Source organism: Argiope bruennichi, chromosome 1 (genome assembly GCF_947563725.1).
Source record: "Argiope bruennichi chromosome 1, qqArgBrue1.1, whole genome shotgun sequence".
Lineage (NCBI taxonomy): Eukaryota > Metazoa > Arthropoda > Arachnida > Araneae > Araneidae > Argiope > Argiope bruennichi.
Window position 1 is genome coordinate 87,109,057 of NC_079151.1, and position 18,095 is coordinate 87,127,151.

Here is an 18,095-nt window from a genome sequence, read left to right on the forward strand (position 1 = left end):
GGCAAAATTAGTCTATTTGCTGAAGTTGGGGATTCAGTCAAAGCTTTATTTTGCAATACTTCTCGAAAATCGAGACGAAGAGGAAAGAAGATCCAGGAGACGTTTTTTAAGGGGGGGGGAGGTCAACTATCATATTATTAAAAATTAGTGTAATCAATACATTAGAATTTTAATTAATGACTGTAACTGGGGAAATCTATAAAGATTTCTCTCATCCTCCGAGAATGTACAGCAAAATAGTGCTTTTGAATTTTTTTTTTCTGGAAAATAGACGAAAAAAAAATTAGGAAATCATTAATGACATTTCTAATGTGTATTAACTTTTTTTTTACCTAAATTAATGAAATTTGTAGATTGATTATAATCAGAAGATGGGTTTATTTAGATTTGGCAAAAAGTTGGTCGTCAGAGGCGATTTGTAAATTTTTAAACTTGAAAAGAATGTATTATCTCTATGTCTATTTTCCCCAGATCCCTACATAGTCTGCAGCTTTGAATTATATACTAATATATAACTAAAATGGAATAATTTATTTCTAATATATTACAGAGGAATAAGGCTGCAGTGATCTGGTGCAAGGTCTCCGGAGGGTTTCGGGTTCAAGACCCGATTCCACCGAAGAGCCGTCGTGTAAACGGGTCTGGAGCACGCTAAATCCGTTGGGGCCCAACGTCCTTACAGCTGGCGTGGTGTGGAAGCTTGGAGAAGGAGTACCAACTCAGGTGTCACCCTCGTCATCTGACCGCGGTTTAAAATTACGTGGCCCTTTGCAAAACAGCCCTGGTGTTGCTTTAAAACGGGACGTTAGGGACGTTAATGTAACTAAACTAAACACGAGAGAGAAATAATGTACGTAAAAAATTTAACATGAAATCAGATAAAACTAGACGATTATTCATATGATTATAATTCACAATTTTTATAATCAATATTGATACAAATAGGAAGTTATTTACCATTCTGAAGGTCTTCTTTCCGAGATCCAATAAGTAGAAAAAAGTTCTGTAAAATAGAATAATTTTCTCTTATAATGTGACTGAATGAATAAAATTGGAATATTATTTTTTCTAAATATGTAGGTTGAAAACCTAAATAATACATTTAACTTCCATTTTCAGCATTTAAATAAAAAACTATTTGAAACAACTGTTGGAAGAAGTTTAGTTTATAATCAGTTTTCCTATGGTAACAAATATGTATAATTTAATTCACTTATTTTTATATTTTCCAATAAAAGCATTTTATTATTTGCCTTCATTTATTTCAATTAATTATTGTAATAAATTAAATTTGAATGTTTCATTTTATGTATTTCATAGTATACTAAAATTTAAAAGAATTATTGATGAAGAATAATGTAAAGGTAGTTTCAGCTAAGTAAAATTGAAATGCTCGAGTAAATTTTTATTTCACATTTAAACGTATTTTATTTATTATAGTCAAAAAAATGTGGAAAAAGCCAACCAAGAAATTCTAAGGAAGAAAAATGAAAATAAAGCGGTAAAAATACATGGTAAGAAGTTATCTTTGTTCACAGAAAAATAATGCATTCTGTCATTTATCTGATTATATTAATTTGGTTTTTTTTTGTTTCATTTAAGATTAAAATAGTCAGTTATCTTGCAGTTCCTTAGTAAATAAAATAAAATAGCATGCAAGAATATAGTATTGATTGATCTGGAATCTAAAAATGACATTTTTGGAATAATAGAAACTTGACTTGATTATTTAACAATAAAAGAATATCAGGGAACTATAACGTTTTGTTGTTAAAAAAAAAAAAAAAAAAAAAAAAAACTATTCTTCAAATTAATTTTATAAAATATGACATTTCGCTCTTTCTAAAATCATATAAGTCTATGTTTGAAATGCCAAAAGTTCGTAAATTAGCATTTAAAATAAGAAAGATCCGGTAGGATAATATGTATTGTTTTATTTTTATAGTTTTTTTTTTAATTTGAAATATGTTCCTTTCCTAATTCGATAAAAAAAAATCATTCATTGTATAAATAGAAAAATCTATATTATTATTTTATATTTCATCAAACTATAGATTTTTATTCCTCATTTTTATGATGAATTGTACAGTAGAAAATACTATGCATTTTTCAGATTTTTAAAATATATGATATTATATAAATTTTTAATAAATTTTTTAAGTGTATTAAATAAAAGTAAGTTCACTACAATTATAAAAATTTTTTCACATATTGTGCTAATTTTTGATTACTTTAATTCCGAGCTGCTTTTTGAGAGAGTACAAAATTTACGGTTATTTTATTTGCAAACCATTATATGGAAGAACATTTTCAATTTACTATTAAAAAAAACTCTTTAGGACACAAATATTTTTATACATGTTAATGAAAATATTGCACTTCCACTTTTTAATTCAAATACATTTTATGTTATTTGAAAAAAAAAATACCCCGTGGAAAAAAAATCAAATTTCAGCGATTTTTTTAGCAAGAACACCCTGTTCCTTTCATGAATTATTAACATTTTATCTTTCCTTTATGCATATTTTTTCTTTTCTTTAGAATATGTAACTTTCTTTTGCAAAATCACAAGCACTCAAGCAAATTCGTGAAATAAAAATAAAATTTATTTCCAAATTATTTTGAAGACAATCCCATCCAACCCAAAGAATGAATAAAATACGATACCCTTTTTTTAAAAAAGAATTTTGCTATAGTATTACCTAATTTGGAGAGTAGGGTTTTATTTATTGCTTCTAAATCCATAAGGTAGCTTGACCGTTTATTACATACTTCCTCTGCTTCCTCATACGTATGTTTATCTTTGTAAGTCATATAGCAAAAGTTTTCATCCAAAGGCTTGAAACTCTCAGGACACTGAATTTTTGAATCTTAGAAAATGGTAAAAATTGACTGTGAGAAACATTTTATAGACATGAAGTAGAAAAAATTAAAATAAATAAAAAAGCTTATATTCAATCACATTCATTTGAAAGGATAGATTATCAAAAATTAGTTTAATCCATATATCTACAATCTTATTTATTTAAATTTTGTTAAACTGTATTTTAATCTCAAGTCAATTAAATAATGTTGGTGTTCTCATTTCTTTTTTTAATACGATTCGGATGTTTCTCATTTTAAAGATCCAAAAGTCTTTAAAAGTCTAACGAATATGTAGTAAAAATTAATTAAGAAAATACAAAAAAAGGTTAAAAATTCTGAATGTGTAAATGTAAAAATGTTAGTAATTAATTTTGTTCTTAATTACTTATTTATTTATACATGGATTAAAGTTCAATGAACGAAGCATTCTACTAAATCAAATATTCTGTTATGTATTCTACTTCTTTCTTATGCAATTAAACTTATTTGGATTGTAATATTGTAGGACTGAAAATTTTATTATTTTAAAGTGAGCATATTTGGATGTATGTAAACATCTCATTTGAAAATCTTTCTTTTATCAGTTTGAGTTTATATTAGTTTTTTTCTTTTTTATAGAGTAATTTAATATCACAGTACCATTATTTTATATAAGAAAATTGTTATTTTAATTTTATTTTAATATCATATTAAAAAGTCGAACTCCCAATTTAAAATTGCTTTTATCTCTACTTATATGGATTGCTTCACATATTATTATTTTATTCTGCATAGTTTAAAATCAATTATTTTTCAAGCAATTTCAAAGTATAATTTTGATTTAAAAAATCTACAATTTTACGATCCAAATTGAATTATAAGAAGAAAATAATTCACTTTTAATCGTAGACAGGTATTTCGTACACAATGAGTAATTGAATGAGAGCCACTTTGTTCCTTCCAATAAATTAGGATTGCAATCTCTAGTAATCGGTCTCCAGTCTAAAATCAAAGAAAGCAGAAATTAACTTAAGAAAAATATATTAACAGTTTTGTAACAGTAACATTTGAAGTAATAAATCTCTTGCGAGAAACAATGAAAACACGTTGTATCTAAACAACCGCATCAAATAATGAGTGCCTGCGTCCTAGCATAGGGGTAGCGCATTTTCTCCGTGATCTGAGCGTCCCGGTCCGGGCATAGTTGTTCTTCTTTATTCTATCTGTGAGGAATGTGCAACTCCCCCTGTAAAAAGGGGCCGTGCAAGCAAATGTGACACATGAAGTAGCTAAGTCATATTCTTGGTCCTAGTTGGTGCTATTAAAAAAACAAGAGACGCTCACTCGGCCTACATCGCTGACAGATCTGTCAGCGGACTTGTAAAGTGCCATAAGTAACAAAAGTAAATAAAGGGGTAAAATGCAGTGTGTTGTGAATATTTTAATAATTGCACCAAATTTAGATTTCGTAATTTTTTTCAACGATACTTTTATTAATTGAAGCAAAATAAAATATGATTCTTTATTTTATTAAAAAAAAATTTTTTTAACTGGAGCCTAATGCCTATATCTAACGGTTTTGTAATTTATAATAGGACACGATTAAAGTAGGCAATCCGTATATTTATAGCACCATTATTATTATTTATAATTGCTTACATCATATTAATAAATTAAAATTACAGAAGCATTATTCATTTGCATTCAGATCATGTAGCCATTTTGGTCCAAATTAAAAGCAAAAACTGTGTGGACAAAAATGTTACTACCTTAATGCCAAATTACAACAGGGGACCAGAAAGGGTTAGCTGCAAATTTATTTCAAAAAGAATACAATGCTAAAACTCATTTAGATGCAAAAATAATACTAATTCTGAACTACAAGGACTCCTATTCAATAATAATATCTACCTATATTATTAGCTTATGTATTTTGGTCTGTATAGCAAACATAATAACATATATTTGCTATATATGTTATATAAACACAATAAACATGAATATAAATTAAAAAAGGAATACATTTGTTTTTAATATCTGTAGATTAAATTCCCGAATTTTAAATATTTTAAATGATATTAATAAAAATATATAGATTAAAATACTTGGTTTGGGTTTTTGGCACAAGGGCCATAGATTTGGCCTTGCTGCGCCAGACTACTTAAAATTCTTTCAAGTTAAAATTTCAAATTCAACCCAGATGACACAATCGTAGCAGACGATTTCTTCACAATGGATGGCACAATAGCTTGAAACTTCTAATATACTAGAAAATATCACTTTAAATGAAAAGAAATATTACTTTTGGAGGTTTATTAATGAAAAAATGTGACATTTCTCAAATCTGCAATATCTGACCAGTGTATATATATATATATATATATATATATATATATTCTTGTATTTCAGAAATTTATCTATATAGGTGTCTTTCTGGAAAAAACGCGATTTTACACACAACAACATAACATTTTTTTATAACTAATTATTAGAGCCATTTTCTATCTGTTTTCATGCTGACAATGTCTCGTGTGTTTTTGTGGTATAGTTGCAGTAGGATGATAATCTACTACTTTTGTGAGAAAATGACATTATCCGAATACGAATACGTCCGGCTCATATCCAATAGCAGTAATGCAATTATTGTGTTAACTAATTCGAATAACATGTTAAACAAAGTGCATTCTTGATTTTTTTATTTAAATAACTAGTTCCTATATAAGTAAGATTGAAAAATACTCATCATGATATGCAATTCGTATCTAAATATTAAAAAAAAAACAACAACCATGGTTTTGGAGGGAAAAAACACCTAGTGAAGCTCGATTTCCATGGTACTTTGTACATATAAAAGAAGGTTTTTGCACTAACTTGAATGTATTTCAGCGCTCTACAGGTCAGATCAGTTGATTTAGAGTTGCTAAATTCAACAGAGATATATTTTAGACAATGCACTTCCAAGGGGAGTTTTTAAATTTTTTTTTTAATTTATTAAAAGTTGGATTGAACTTTGATGTTTTCCCTTGAAAATCTTAAAAACATAATCACACAAACGTAATTTTTTATACAGTTTTAAAATTAAAAAAAAATTATCTTCGGAGTATACCAATATAACTGCCTAAAAATTTTTTCAGAAATTAAAAATTTTTTAAAAATTATTTGTTGTATGATTTTTAACAATACATTTTATTATTGAAATGAAATACAAACAATAATCTTGTTTTATGAATTATTTAATCTTGACTTTCTTCCGTTATTGAAAATTTAAGAAGAAAGATTTTATGCTTATTTTTGACTTTAATTTCAATTATCTAAGTAATTTAAATGTCGAAAACAGAAAGTGAAGTCACACAACCGCAAAAGATGATATTGAAATCGATCACACAAACACTTAAGCTTTCAGTGGACTATGTTGTCAAAAGACCATAACTTCCTTCAAAATTTTATTGATTGACTTAATAAAGCAAACTCCTCTTTTGTTGAGAAAATTATGAGCTGGTCACCAAAACCTACAATTTTTTAACTATTCACTTCATAGTCTTTAATTGATTATTAGAAATATTATGAATATGAAAATCAATCATATCACATATGCATTAGCGTCATTCGTATGGAATCAAATTTTAATTAAATTAATTGATTAAATAAAAATTAAATTCCATAAGAATGCAAAATTTCAAAACTTAGTTCATCAGAAAATAAGTGAAAAATCGGTTAAGAAAGTCCATTTTTACAATTACTTGAAAATGAAATGAATGGTCGAAAACTACGTTAAAAAGACAATTTTTTTTTTTTTTTTTTTTTTGCAAAATCATTAATTTTTTTTTAAATTTCATTTTTTTAATGTTTGAGCAGGGTTATTTATAAATCCGTTAAAATTTTGTTTCTAATTTTTGGTAAGTTACACTCATTTTTATATTTGCATTTACATTGTTTTAATGCCGTTTTACCTCTTTAGATGTTATTTTCTCAAATTCTAATCTTTGACTGAATTTTCTTTAGGAAAAACCTCATAAAATAAAATCTAATGCATATATATATATATATTCAAATTTGTTATAATAATTTCTGCAGTTCCTTAATTAAAGAATAATAAATATATTCATTTAGAAATATTTTATAATTATTTTAGAGCTTCCCAATGTGAAAACAAAAATTTTAAATTTCCTGCTATTTATTAGTCGAATCCCAATATTTAAAGAATGGATTGAAATACAGCTTATTTTTTTTAGTTCATAAACTAGATAACATATTTCTTAAATTATCAGCAAAATTCTAAACAAATCATTTGATAAACCTCTTAACTGGAAGATTTTTGCTTTATACCTTTTTTTTTAGCAAAATAAATAAATAAATAAATAATTCTTCTTTCCCCAATTTTTTTTTAAAATTTGCTTTTAAATAGGTATATTTTGATTTCATAGATGATTTTTCAATCCTTTTCTCAATTTTTTTCAATCCTTATGAAAATACTAAAAAATTATAACTATTTTCGAACGTTTTTCAAAAAAATTCGTTCCAAACGTAGTTGCATTCCTTTGAAAGCGTATAAAAATAGTTGAAAGATTTTTTTAAATGTTTACACATTGTAACAAAATTTTGGAATAAAATGTCGATAGCTTTTCCCCCTAATTTTTTAAAATAAAATAACCGAAATTTTTGAATAAATTAAATGTAATCCTACCTAATGAAGCCTCTGATGACATATATGTGTCTTCTAATCCTTCACCTGTAACTCCGCAACGATAGTGGCCAAGCGCAGACCCAAGGTTTGGAACGTCTCTAAACCAAAATTGAGAATGATTGTTTTTGATAGGCTTTCCATCTTTCAGCCAAATATACTGGAGCTTATCTTCCAGGTTGCTTATAGTTTGACCATGGAACGATACGTCACAAGTCAAGAAGCCATCTTTAACATTTGAGAGAGAGGAAATTTCTGGTAATATTTTAACTGTTACAGCTGTAAAAATAGAATAATTAATTTTAATATTTTAATAATCAAGATTAGAAGGATATATAATTTTACCAATATTTATCCCATTCAATAACAAATGTTTTACATTTTGTTATTGAATGGGAGATAAAATGGAAAGGAATTGCAGAATCTGTTTTATAGAGTTTTATAAGCGAAATTTTAAAATTCGCTTTAATTCGGAAATTTTCAAATCAGTCGTGTTTAAAAACGCACTAATTTAAAGATTTCGAAAATGAAGTACACTTTCTTCAATTTTCACTTATATAAATATATTTTCAAATAAATCCATCAAAATAGATTAATATTTCATAAGTAATCGTACAACACTTAAAAAACACCAATTTGTGTACAGTGTTAAAAATGGCAGTTATTTTTAAACTTTAGTTAAGATTAAAAACATTGAAATAATTTTTACTTCCTTGTATACGTAGTATTGAGAAAGTATCGTAATTATCGAAAAATTCGAACTCGAGATTTTGACGAATCTCCGAGTCCTTGAGTTAAAAAAATACATTTTTAGAAAATGACCATCTTTACGTCTATCTGTGATAAAGATAACTAAAAAAACTTTGAGGAAAAACGAATGAAATTTGATATACTTTCTTAATGCCAAATTTCTAGATTCCTATAAAATTTTGAGCAAAATCTGCTCAGAGGAAATTTGTCTGTACAAGTTAGCATGATTATACAAAGCGAATGGAGCTAGATGGATAACATTCGGTAGCCACATTTAACATCTATACTATAGACATATTACAAATTTTTTGCTAATTCCAATGAGGGGTTGACCGTCTGTCGGTCTGTACTTTCAGAAACATATAAACGCAATAACTCAAAAACGTAATGAGTTAAAAATATAAAATCTGGTATAGGATTTTGCGACTTAAAGTGTAGCTTTTTAATAAATTTTTCATTCAATCGATTGGGGAAAGCTAATTTAAAATGCAGATTCGATTGTGGGATGTTATTAACCGCACACCAGGGCTCAATCGCCAAATATCTCAACAAGGATGGCAGGACAGATTGAGTAGAAAAAAGTTAAAATTTGGTAACTATTATCAAAGGTTAATATGTCATAACTATTGCTCCGTGCAAGGCGTTCTCTGATATAACTAATTTATTGTCGGCGTCCTGGCATAGGGGTAGCGCGTCTTCCTCGTGATCTGGGCGTCCCGGGTTCGAGTCCCGGTTTGGGCATGGTTGTTCTTCTGTTGTTCTATCTGTGAGATGTGTGAATGTGCCCTCCTGTAAAAAGGGGTTGTGCAAGCGAATGAGTGATGCGTGAGTGGCAAAGTCGTACTCTTGGCCCTAGTTGGCGCTGCTATAAAAAATAAGAGACGTTCCCCTCAGGCTTAAATCGCTGTCTTCGTAACAGTGGGCTTGTCAGTGGCAAGTGCCATAAGAAACAAACAAACTAATTTATTAAAGAGTATATGAGAAAGGGACTACATATCTTTTATATATTTTTATTATATGTACTATATATTTTTATATATTTTATTTAATATATTTTTATATATATGTTTTTGGAAGACAACTCCCTTTGTTTTATGCATAAAAGGTAAGAGATCAATCATTTAAATTCTAAAGTTCAATGAGTTAAGATAGAAAATGCAATTCGTTAACTCTTTTGATGTACCTGAATCTTTCGTTATACCTTATGGTTAGAAGATTTTAATAATATATTTTTTAAAATATCGTTTGTCCACTTATCGATACAGAGGTTGTTTCGATTGTTGGCTAAACATTCAGGGTCCGTTCTTAAGAAATAAAAATCTATTTTTAAATTTTTTGCATCGAAAGAAGCAGTTTTTTATCTGTTGGTCAATGAGTTCACGCCATCACTCCTTGAATTTTATGTTTAGCCTCTTTTTAAATGATTTTCCTTTTATTTTTATATTGATTTTTTTTTTTTTACTTTTATACTTAATCATTTTTTGAACGCAGAAAAAAATTTCCCGTTTTATATGTGTTTATTCATTTTGTAACTGAGAAATTATTCCGTTTTATATGAATCTTTATTTTTAGAAGAAAATAAACAACTTTATTAGTTTCGCAATCGAAAATAAATTAAAAATGAATATCTAAGAAAAGTTATATATGCCTGCAGAATAATTTCTTTTCTGATGAACGAAAATATAATGACACTATTTTCAATAGAGTTAACAAATAGAAAATTCTCATATAATTCATATCAGTTCCATAAGAATGAAATAGATTTAGGAATAAAGTTTCAATCAGGTATCTAGTACTGAATTATATGCTTTAAAATTTATCGTTTATTAAAATTATCGTTTCATGGGTTTATTTTTCGTTTGGGAACACAGGATAGGAACCAGACTTTCGACTTGCATTTAGATATTAGTGTAGCATACAATTTATAATGCCTTCAGAAATGTTGTGAAAAAGAATGATTCTAATCTAAATTCTGGTTTCGAGATAATGAAATATTCCTTTTTCATTTTCACCCTTTCTGTATAAATAGCAATTTTCTATTTCAATTCATTGTAAATTTCACAATCATCTGTCATTTCAAAGTAAATATTTTAAATTTTATAAAGCAGAATTATAATATCGATTATTGCTCTTATCTAAATTATTCCAAACTATTTTAGAGAAAAATGGTTACTTAAAAGCCACTCTTTTAAAGTTGGATAATTTCCAAAACAACTTTTTGCAGTTTTTTTAACTCTTAGATTTTATAAAGTATTTTTAAAATCATATATCTCAATTTTAAATAAATTTATAAAATTGGCAAAGGAAAATTCTAAATTTCACCTAATAAAGTCTTATTTTTTCAATATTTATGCCCAGAACCATTAACTCTTGAACTACTGTCGATTCCACCTAGTTAAGACACTATAGGATAAGTACACGTTGGCGGAATTAAAAGATTCTTCCAGTTTTGGCGAATTCCAGTAATATTAAATGATAAACATTTTTTAAAATTACCGCCGATTCCACCTAATTAGGACACTATAGGATAAATACACTTTGGCGGAATTAAACGAGTAATATTAAATGATAAACAAATTTTCTTTAATATTTCAAAAAAAATTATTAAGTAAAAATCAAAGATATAAAAAAATAATGCCGAAACTAACGCCTTGCCCCTAACTATAGAAAACCATCGATCTAATATTTCAAATTTTCCATCACGGTATATTTCGAATATTCTTAGTTGTTCCTTTTGTATTTTATGACTATTTCTCGAGGACTTAATTTTTGTTGTTGTTGCAAAAGCAGCGAGTTAGTGGATTTTAATATTCAATCTCAATCGCCATACATTAATTTGTAAGTGACGTAATGATAAAGGTTATAAATATCTCGGGCGCCAATCTTAGGCGGTACCATGGAGGAATAAACTTCATGGCATTTATGCCACTTTTTAAATACATCACTGATAAAGGGACGAAAAAATAAAGTGTGCTGAGAAATTGCCCATTTACATTTACTAAGTCATTAATAACGTTTAAGAATGAAAAAAATCGAATTATATTCTGAGTACCACTTACTCTTACTGCGGCCCTGATCTTAAATAAAATAGATTCTTTTTGTATTTTATCTAATAAAATAGCTTTCTTGATATATTGAGAGCATCTCAAAATTAAGAAAAAACGTATGTTAAAAACAAGAAGGGGTGTAGCGGTAGCAGTACTATAAATTTATTCTTGTTTCATGAGCAATAAAACAGGTCCAATGAAATGAACAAGGTTCAGTAGAAGGTCTGCACGTGCAGAAATGTAATTCCAGTTATCTTGAAGCAGTTATATTAGTTTAATGCAAACTTTAGAATCGAACAGACTATTTTTGGAAATCAACGTGTTATCTTTCCAGTTAAAGGGATTTTATTCCACGTTTTTTTTGGGGGGGATTATTTGAGCCATTCCTTAAACATTTTACTCAAATAAATAATTTTAATTAGCTTTTTGACCAAATAAGTGGACTCGACATTATATGAAACTATAAATTGAAATCAGTCGAACTTTTAAAAAATGTCTTTGGTTTGTCATGTACTAAGAATATTTTTGTGGTAAGAGATGGATTACAATGGATACAATTCGACTTACAGACAAAATGGTGACATTTTCTAAAGAGTCTGACTTATTTAGTTATTGATTTATAAAAGCATATTATAAAATTTTTGGTGTTCTCCCTTGGTGGTAGTAATTTTTCATTAAAAAGGATTAGTAAACTATTTATTTGCAAAAAAGTCCCTTAATTTTGCAGTTATTTTAATTAATATATCATTATTTATTGATATAAATTGTTGTATTTTATGTTGTAAAAAAAGAAACCCATAAAGTTTCCTTTGCAAAAACTATGCTTAATTGAAATTTCTATGGACACGCCTTAATAAGGAAGCCATGACTTTTTTATGGAACAAAAAATTCTGTGTTCTATCGTCGTTTAAAAATTTTTTTATATCGAGAGTGATTAAAAAAATTAATTATAAAGTGAATCAAGGAAATGACTTACAAATATTTCGTCTGTCGCGTTCACAAATAAATACTGTATGAGAGCAATTTACGGATCCATCAGAACCACCAACAACAGCTTCAAGGTATGCAGGTATGCAACCTTCATTATTTGGCACTCGAAATCCTATACGAAAGTTAAAATATACATATACAAAGTGCTCCAAAAACTATTTACAAACAGGATAAACTAAATATACAGAAAATAAAGTCGTTTTAAAACGAAACAAAGTATCGCAAACTCAAAGGGCGACAATTACAGGAGGCTCTATGTTCGTGAATTAAATAAATAAAAGGAAATAAAGAGAACGATACAGGTTTAATATAATATAAATTCACATCACATATAGTAACATTACAAGTCATATGTCATTTGATAGCTGTATGGCAAATAGGACACAGTATCAAAAATAAAAACTCTGAATTTTCAAGAAAAGGTTCAGTCAAAAGGAAGGAAAATATTTAAATCATTATTTTATTATTTATTTCTAACTAGCCATCTTTCGCGATCAGCTATTGCGCATGAAGTATGGATTGAATTTCATTTTAATTCAATTTTTCATGTATAACTTCGTGTCCGTGGTTCCGTCAACAAACTATTTTTAAGCATGAAATTATCAAATATAAACCCATGTTATTTCATTTGTCTTATATATGCTCACTTCATAGCATACTTGAATCTTTCTTATAGAGACAATATAGTGCTATTATAAAAATAAATGTACAGTTTCTCTATCTACTAATTTTAAGGTTTTATAACTTCACTTTTCAACGCAAATTTTCACTTATCAACTACACATATACTAAATTGAATCTTTCCTTCTTATCCTTCAATATAAGAAGAAAATCACGCGATTAAATATTTGATGAAACAATGAAAATGGCTCGAATTTCAAAGCAGCAATATAATCTATTTATAGAAATTGAAAAAAAATGTGTTTTTTTTAAAACTGTCAAAATTTTGAAATTTTTTTTCACGATTATTAAATTAATATCACTAAAAAGACAATTTTTTCGATTTTTGAATGCTGTAAAATGAATTTCTATTCAATTATATATTTTAAGCGATCATAGAAGACACCAAAATTCAGCTCCACTTTCAATTAATTAAAATTTCGAAATAATTATTTCGAGGTCCCAATTCCCACTTCCAATTTGGCAACTGTGTGTCAAACGGTTTGGCTTGTAGAGCGCCAACATGCTCACATTTATTTTTTTATTATTAGTAGATATGAATGGCAATAGATAGAGTTTCATAGCCTGGTTGGTAGAGCGTTGGATTCGCATCCTTTAGGTTGCGAGTTCGAACTCCGCCGGCCGAAGATTCCCCGCGTGCTTGGTGGCTGACGCATGCATAAATCTGTCGTGTATAAAGTATTCCATGTCGAGAGTAATACCATTGGGGGTACTGGATCAGGGGTGATCGTTTTCTGATTCAGGTCTAAATTACGATCTGTGAATGAAATGCGCCCCGTAAAAAGGGTTGTGACGTGTGTATACGTGTTCTCTTGGCCTTAGATGGCACTACTATAAAAACAAGAGACGCTCCCCCACCGACTTAAAATCGCTGCCTTCGTAACGGCGGGCTTGTCCATGGCAAGTGCCATAAGAAACAATAACTTCAGAAACATCACTGCACAGAGTGGAGTTCAAACTTTTATTTTTTGCGAATTCTATTTTCTTATACGACAAAAGGAAAAAAAAAACCCTATCGAATCGGAAGCCTACTTTTTAACACATATGAAATAACTGCTTCCTGTTTATTGAACTCATTGCTGTAGCAACTCGATGGTTGCGTTGTTGTCTCGACGAGTAACAGGCATAGGTTTTAAGCGCGCGTCATACTTTTGATTGCGAAATACAAATTCTCTGCTTTCTCTGTGTGTTTGCTGATTTGTTAACATCACGATTAAAAGCAGTTTCGGGACGCTCAACATTTTCTTCTCAAACATGAAGGGAGGCTTTCTTTTTTTTTTTTTTTTGTAATAGGGCATATCATATTTGCAATTCAATATTACAAAACGGACCATCTAAAAGATAAAATAGACAACAGTTTCTGTTGAATATGAATTCAACAAAAAGGAACTACAGAGCAGAATTTCTTAACAAAAAAAAAGTGATAAACAATCGAGTTCCAACTAATATCAAAAGAAACTGTAATGAATAGATCTGACATAGTTTCCAAATTGCAGAAAACTATTCATCGTAAAATTGAGTATCTTGTACACAAATATGGAGCTGCTTGTATCAATGTAACTGAAGCTCAAAAGTAAACTATGAAATGCCTATTGATTCAAATCAATGAAAAACTTATAAAAAATCAATAATATGTTCGAGATACATCGAAAACATACATTGACCATTAATGAAATGTATGCTAAAATATGTTAGTTATATATTTTCATTTTTTTTTGTCCTATATACATTTAAATTTGTCTTAAAAACATATTCCTTCACGCCTTGTTTCGTGTCACTTTTTGGATTTCCTCTTTTTTGTCTTTTGGTCAATCACATCCCTGTTTATTGTATATCTCTCTATTCATGAGTTTTCAAAATATATAAAATTTGATTAAATGTGTGGGATTGGAGTTGTAGGATTCTATAATGATTCTTCCTCCATACAGGATATATAATAAATCATAGTTTTCGAGCATTCGCCAGAAAATTAATGTTGTTGTTGTCTGTTGTAGCGCCATCTACCCACAGCAAACCAAAGTTGTCAGATTCACTTGACGTAGCAAACCAAAGTCGGCAGACTCATTTGACGCAGCAAACCAAAGTAGTCAAATTCGCTTGACGCAGCAACCCAAAGTCGTCACACTCACTTGACGCAGCAACACAAAGTCGTCACACTCACTTGACGCAGCAACACAAAGTCGTCACACTCACTTGACGCAGCAACAGCATCAGCAACCACTCACCTACACACGCTCGGCATAAAGCTTGGCTCTACTCAAATGGGTACAGGCGCATTAGAATCAATAGCTAATACATCACCGCTCAACAGCCATATCGTTCGTTTCACCTCCGACTCACTGGATGGAGAGTCTGTAAATAGCTTATAAGCCAGTTAACAGCTACGCTACCCGAGCAATTGCTTTTGTATCGTGGTCATGTTACTGGACTATGAATCACAAGGTCCTAGGTTCTATCCTCACGCATCCCGAATCCGCCACAAGCGTCTCTTGTTTTCTCAGTAGCACCAACTAGGGCCAAGAGTACGACTTAGCTACTTCATGCGTCACATTCGCTTGCACAACCCCTTTTTACAGGGGAGCACATTCACGCATATCACAGAGAGAACGCAGAAGAAAAACAACCATGCTCGAACCGGGATTCGAACCCGGGACGCCCAGCGAAAATTAATGCAAAGGACAATTTATATTTGATAGCATATTTAGAATTCACATACCATGGTATTATAGGCACTAAAAACTGGGAAATCGAACTGTTTTGCCACTTATTTGAAGTATATCGTTATTTTGTAATTTAGAGTGACTTTTAAATTAAGATAAAGACAGACAAATCAATCCTAAAAATTATAGTGCTATTATTTTCAGACTTGGGCCAGGTTGAATCTTGATACTTCTTTGTACCAATTATTTTCGATATTTTTACCTAGTTTTGCTATTTATCTAATTTGCCCAATCTATTCAAATTTTAAAAAGTAATATAAAGACAGACGAATCAAGCTTAAAATATCATTGTGTTATCATGCTGTTGCATTATCGTTTAAAGGAGATTCGAAATAGAGTTTTTATATATATATATATATATATATATATATATATATATATATATATATATATATATATATATATATATATATATATATATATATATATATATATATATATATATATATATATATATATATATATATATATATATATATATATATATATATATATATATACCTATCTGATAATACCTTGATATTTTTGATATTTACCTCTTATATTTAATCTACTCAAATAATTGTATGACATAAGATAAACAGCAATGTCAGCAACTGTGCCTCCAATATTTGAACATGCTTCTGACTGATCCATAAATGTTCCTGGATGAAATGAAAATGGCCTAATACATTTTTTACTAGTCACAGGAGAATGGTAATAGAACAACCAATTTTGAGGGCATGCCAGAGCTAAAATAAAATTGAATGGAAGAAACATTTACTCGCACTTAATTATCTGATATGAGATAATGCAACTTAAATGATCTAATATGAGATATTAACAAAAGCGAAATCTTCAGGATACTGGATGAGGTTATTAATTTACTTCCTGAAACTGGATAAACGGGAAATCCGGTGTTCTGGCATACGAACTCAAGTTTTGTTTCACATGGAAGAGTGATCAAATGGCCGGATTCGATGATCCACGCCGCACAATCGTGAACAGGTTCCCCTTTGGCCCATTGATCAAATCCATCATCATCGGTATCTTCCCTAATAATTACATTTTTTTAAAATTTAATAACGTCAAAAAAAAAAAAGAAAAAGAATAACAAACATAATAAAAGAAGCATCAAAATCATCACTCCGCAAAAGATGTTTATTTATTTTTGAAAAAAAAATTGCCTGTATATAAATCAGAGATCTTTAATTACCAAGAATTTGAAGAATACCTTTAAATTCTTGCATATTAAATATTTTATTTGACTGTTCACTTATCAGTCCACATCTTAATTCCTATTGAAAAACACCTACTTGTTTACATATAACGCTAAAAGCTTGAGATAACCGCATTTTTTAATGTTTATAACACTCTAGAGTAAATTTAAATAAGCATAGAATGTAATAACTTTGAGAAAAAGTAATAAACAAAAACGACGTTATACGACGTTGAAATTTACTTACTAACTACTGTTCGTTTCAGTATTCTGAGATGACAACTTTTCGATGATTCTGTCTCAGTAAGGGGTGAGACGAGGAATTCTTCGTCATTCTTTGATCTTGATTTCTGCCCTAATGGATATTTTTTGTTCAATTTTTTTTTCACGTATACGTGAGTATCGTCCCTCTTCAAAATTTATTATTTTATTTTAATTTAATCTGCAAGTAATCCGAGTTTAGTTTAATGTTAAATGTAAACATCTCCCCCTTTCATCTGTCTTTTCACCTCTATTTTGACGAATTAAACCCATACTAACACATGCGCAAAAGCGCGGAGGATTTTAGAATTCCGTTGGCAAAAAATAATTATTTGCACGTTTCGCAGTTTTGTTAAATACTTCTGCCTTTTGAGAGGGTTATTGAATTTCGCATGTATAAAGTTTAAAGTAAAAATTCTATACTTTCAAGTAAATAAATGCCTACAGTTCTAATTGCACACGTTGCTTTCGTGTCTGAATTTTAGGCAGATGAATATTTGATAGAAGTAAATTATACAAAATATAAATTGTGTTTAAAATTAAAGATAATCAGTTTTTCAGTTAAAAAAAAAGTTGCTGTTAAATGAGCCATTTTAATGTTAGAGCTGCCTTTAATAATACAGTTAATATTATAATCCTTTAAAAATATTTTGTATTTTTTTTTAAATTAATAAACAGTTTTCAAAATACCCACCAGTTCTTCATTACAACACCTTTCTCTGTCTTTGATTTAATTAGTCCACAACCACTAGAGTTTCGCTTTTAAAATTTATATTTTGTTCACTCGTTTATCATTATTAAAAGAATAAAATTTTCCATTTTTCAAATGTTTCCTTGCTTCATCTCATATTTTACCCTTTTCGAAATTTGTGTATTTCTATTTTTTTCTGAAAATTCATTAACTTAGAATATGATTACTAATA

General features: G+C 28.9%; 1 protein-coding gene across 1 annotated transcript in view; it reads right to left on the reverse strand.

Moving 5' to 3' along the window:
• Positions 1-18,095, reverse strand: part of LOC129973432 (uncharacterized) — a 70,222-nt gene that overhangs the window by 43,838 nt on the left and 8,289 nt on the right. Inside the window, exons 5-11 of the mRNA XM_056087499.1 lie at positions 16,581-16,747; positions 16,250-16,444; positions 12,299-12,424; positions 7,529-7,804; positions 3,742-3,846; positions 2,703-2,870; positions 958-1,003 (exon numbers count right to left, since the gene is read on the reverse strand). Of these exons, the coding sequence (XP_055943474.1) occupies positions 958-1,003; positions 2,703-2,870; positions 3,742-3,846; positions 7,529-7,804; positions 12,299-12,424; positions 16,250-16,444; positions 16,581-16,747 (1,083 nt within the window). The remainder of the gene's footprint in view (positions 1-957; positions 1,004-2,702; positions 2,871-3,741; positions 3,847-7,528; positions 7,805-12,298; positions 12,425-16,249; positions 16,445-16,580; positions 16,748-18,095) is intronic.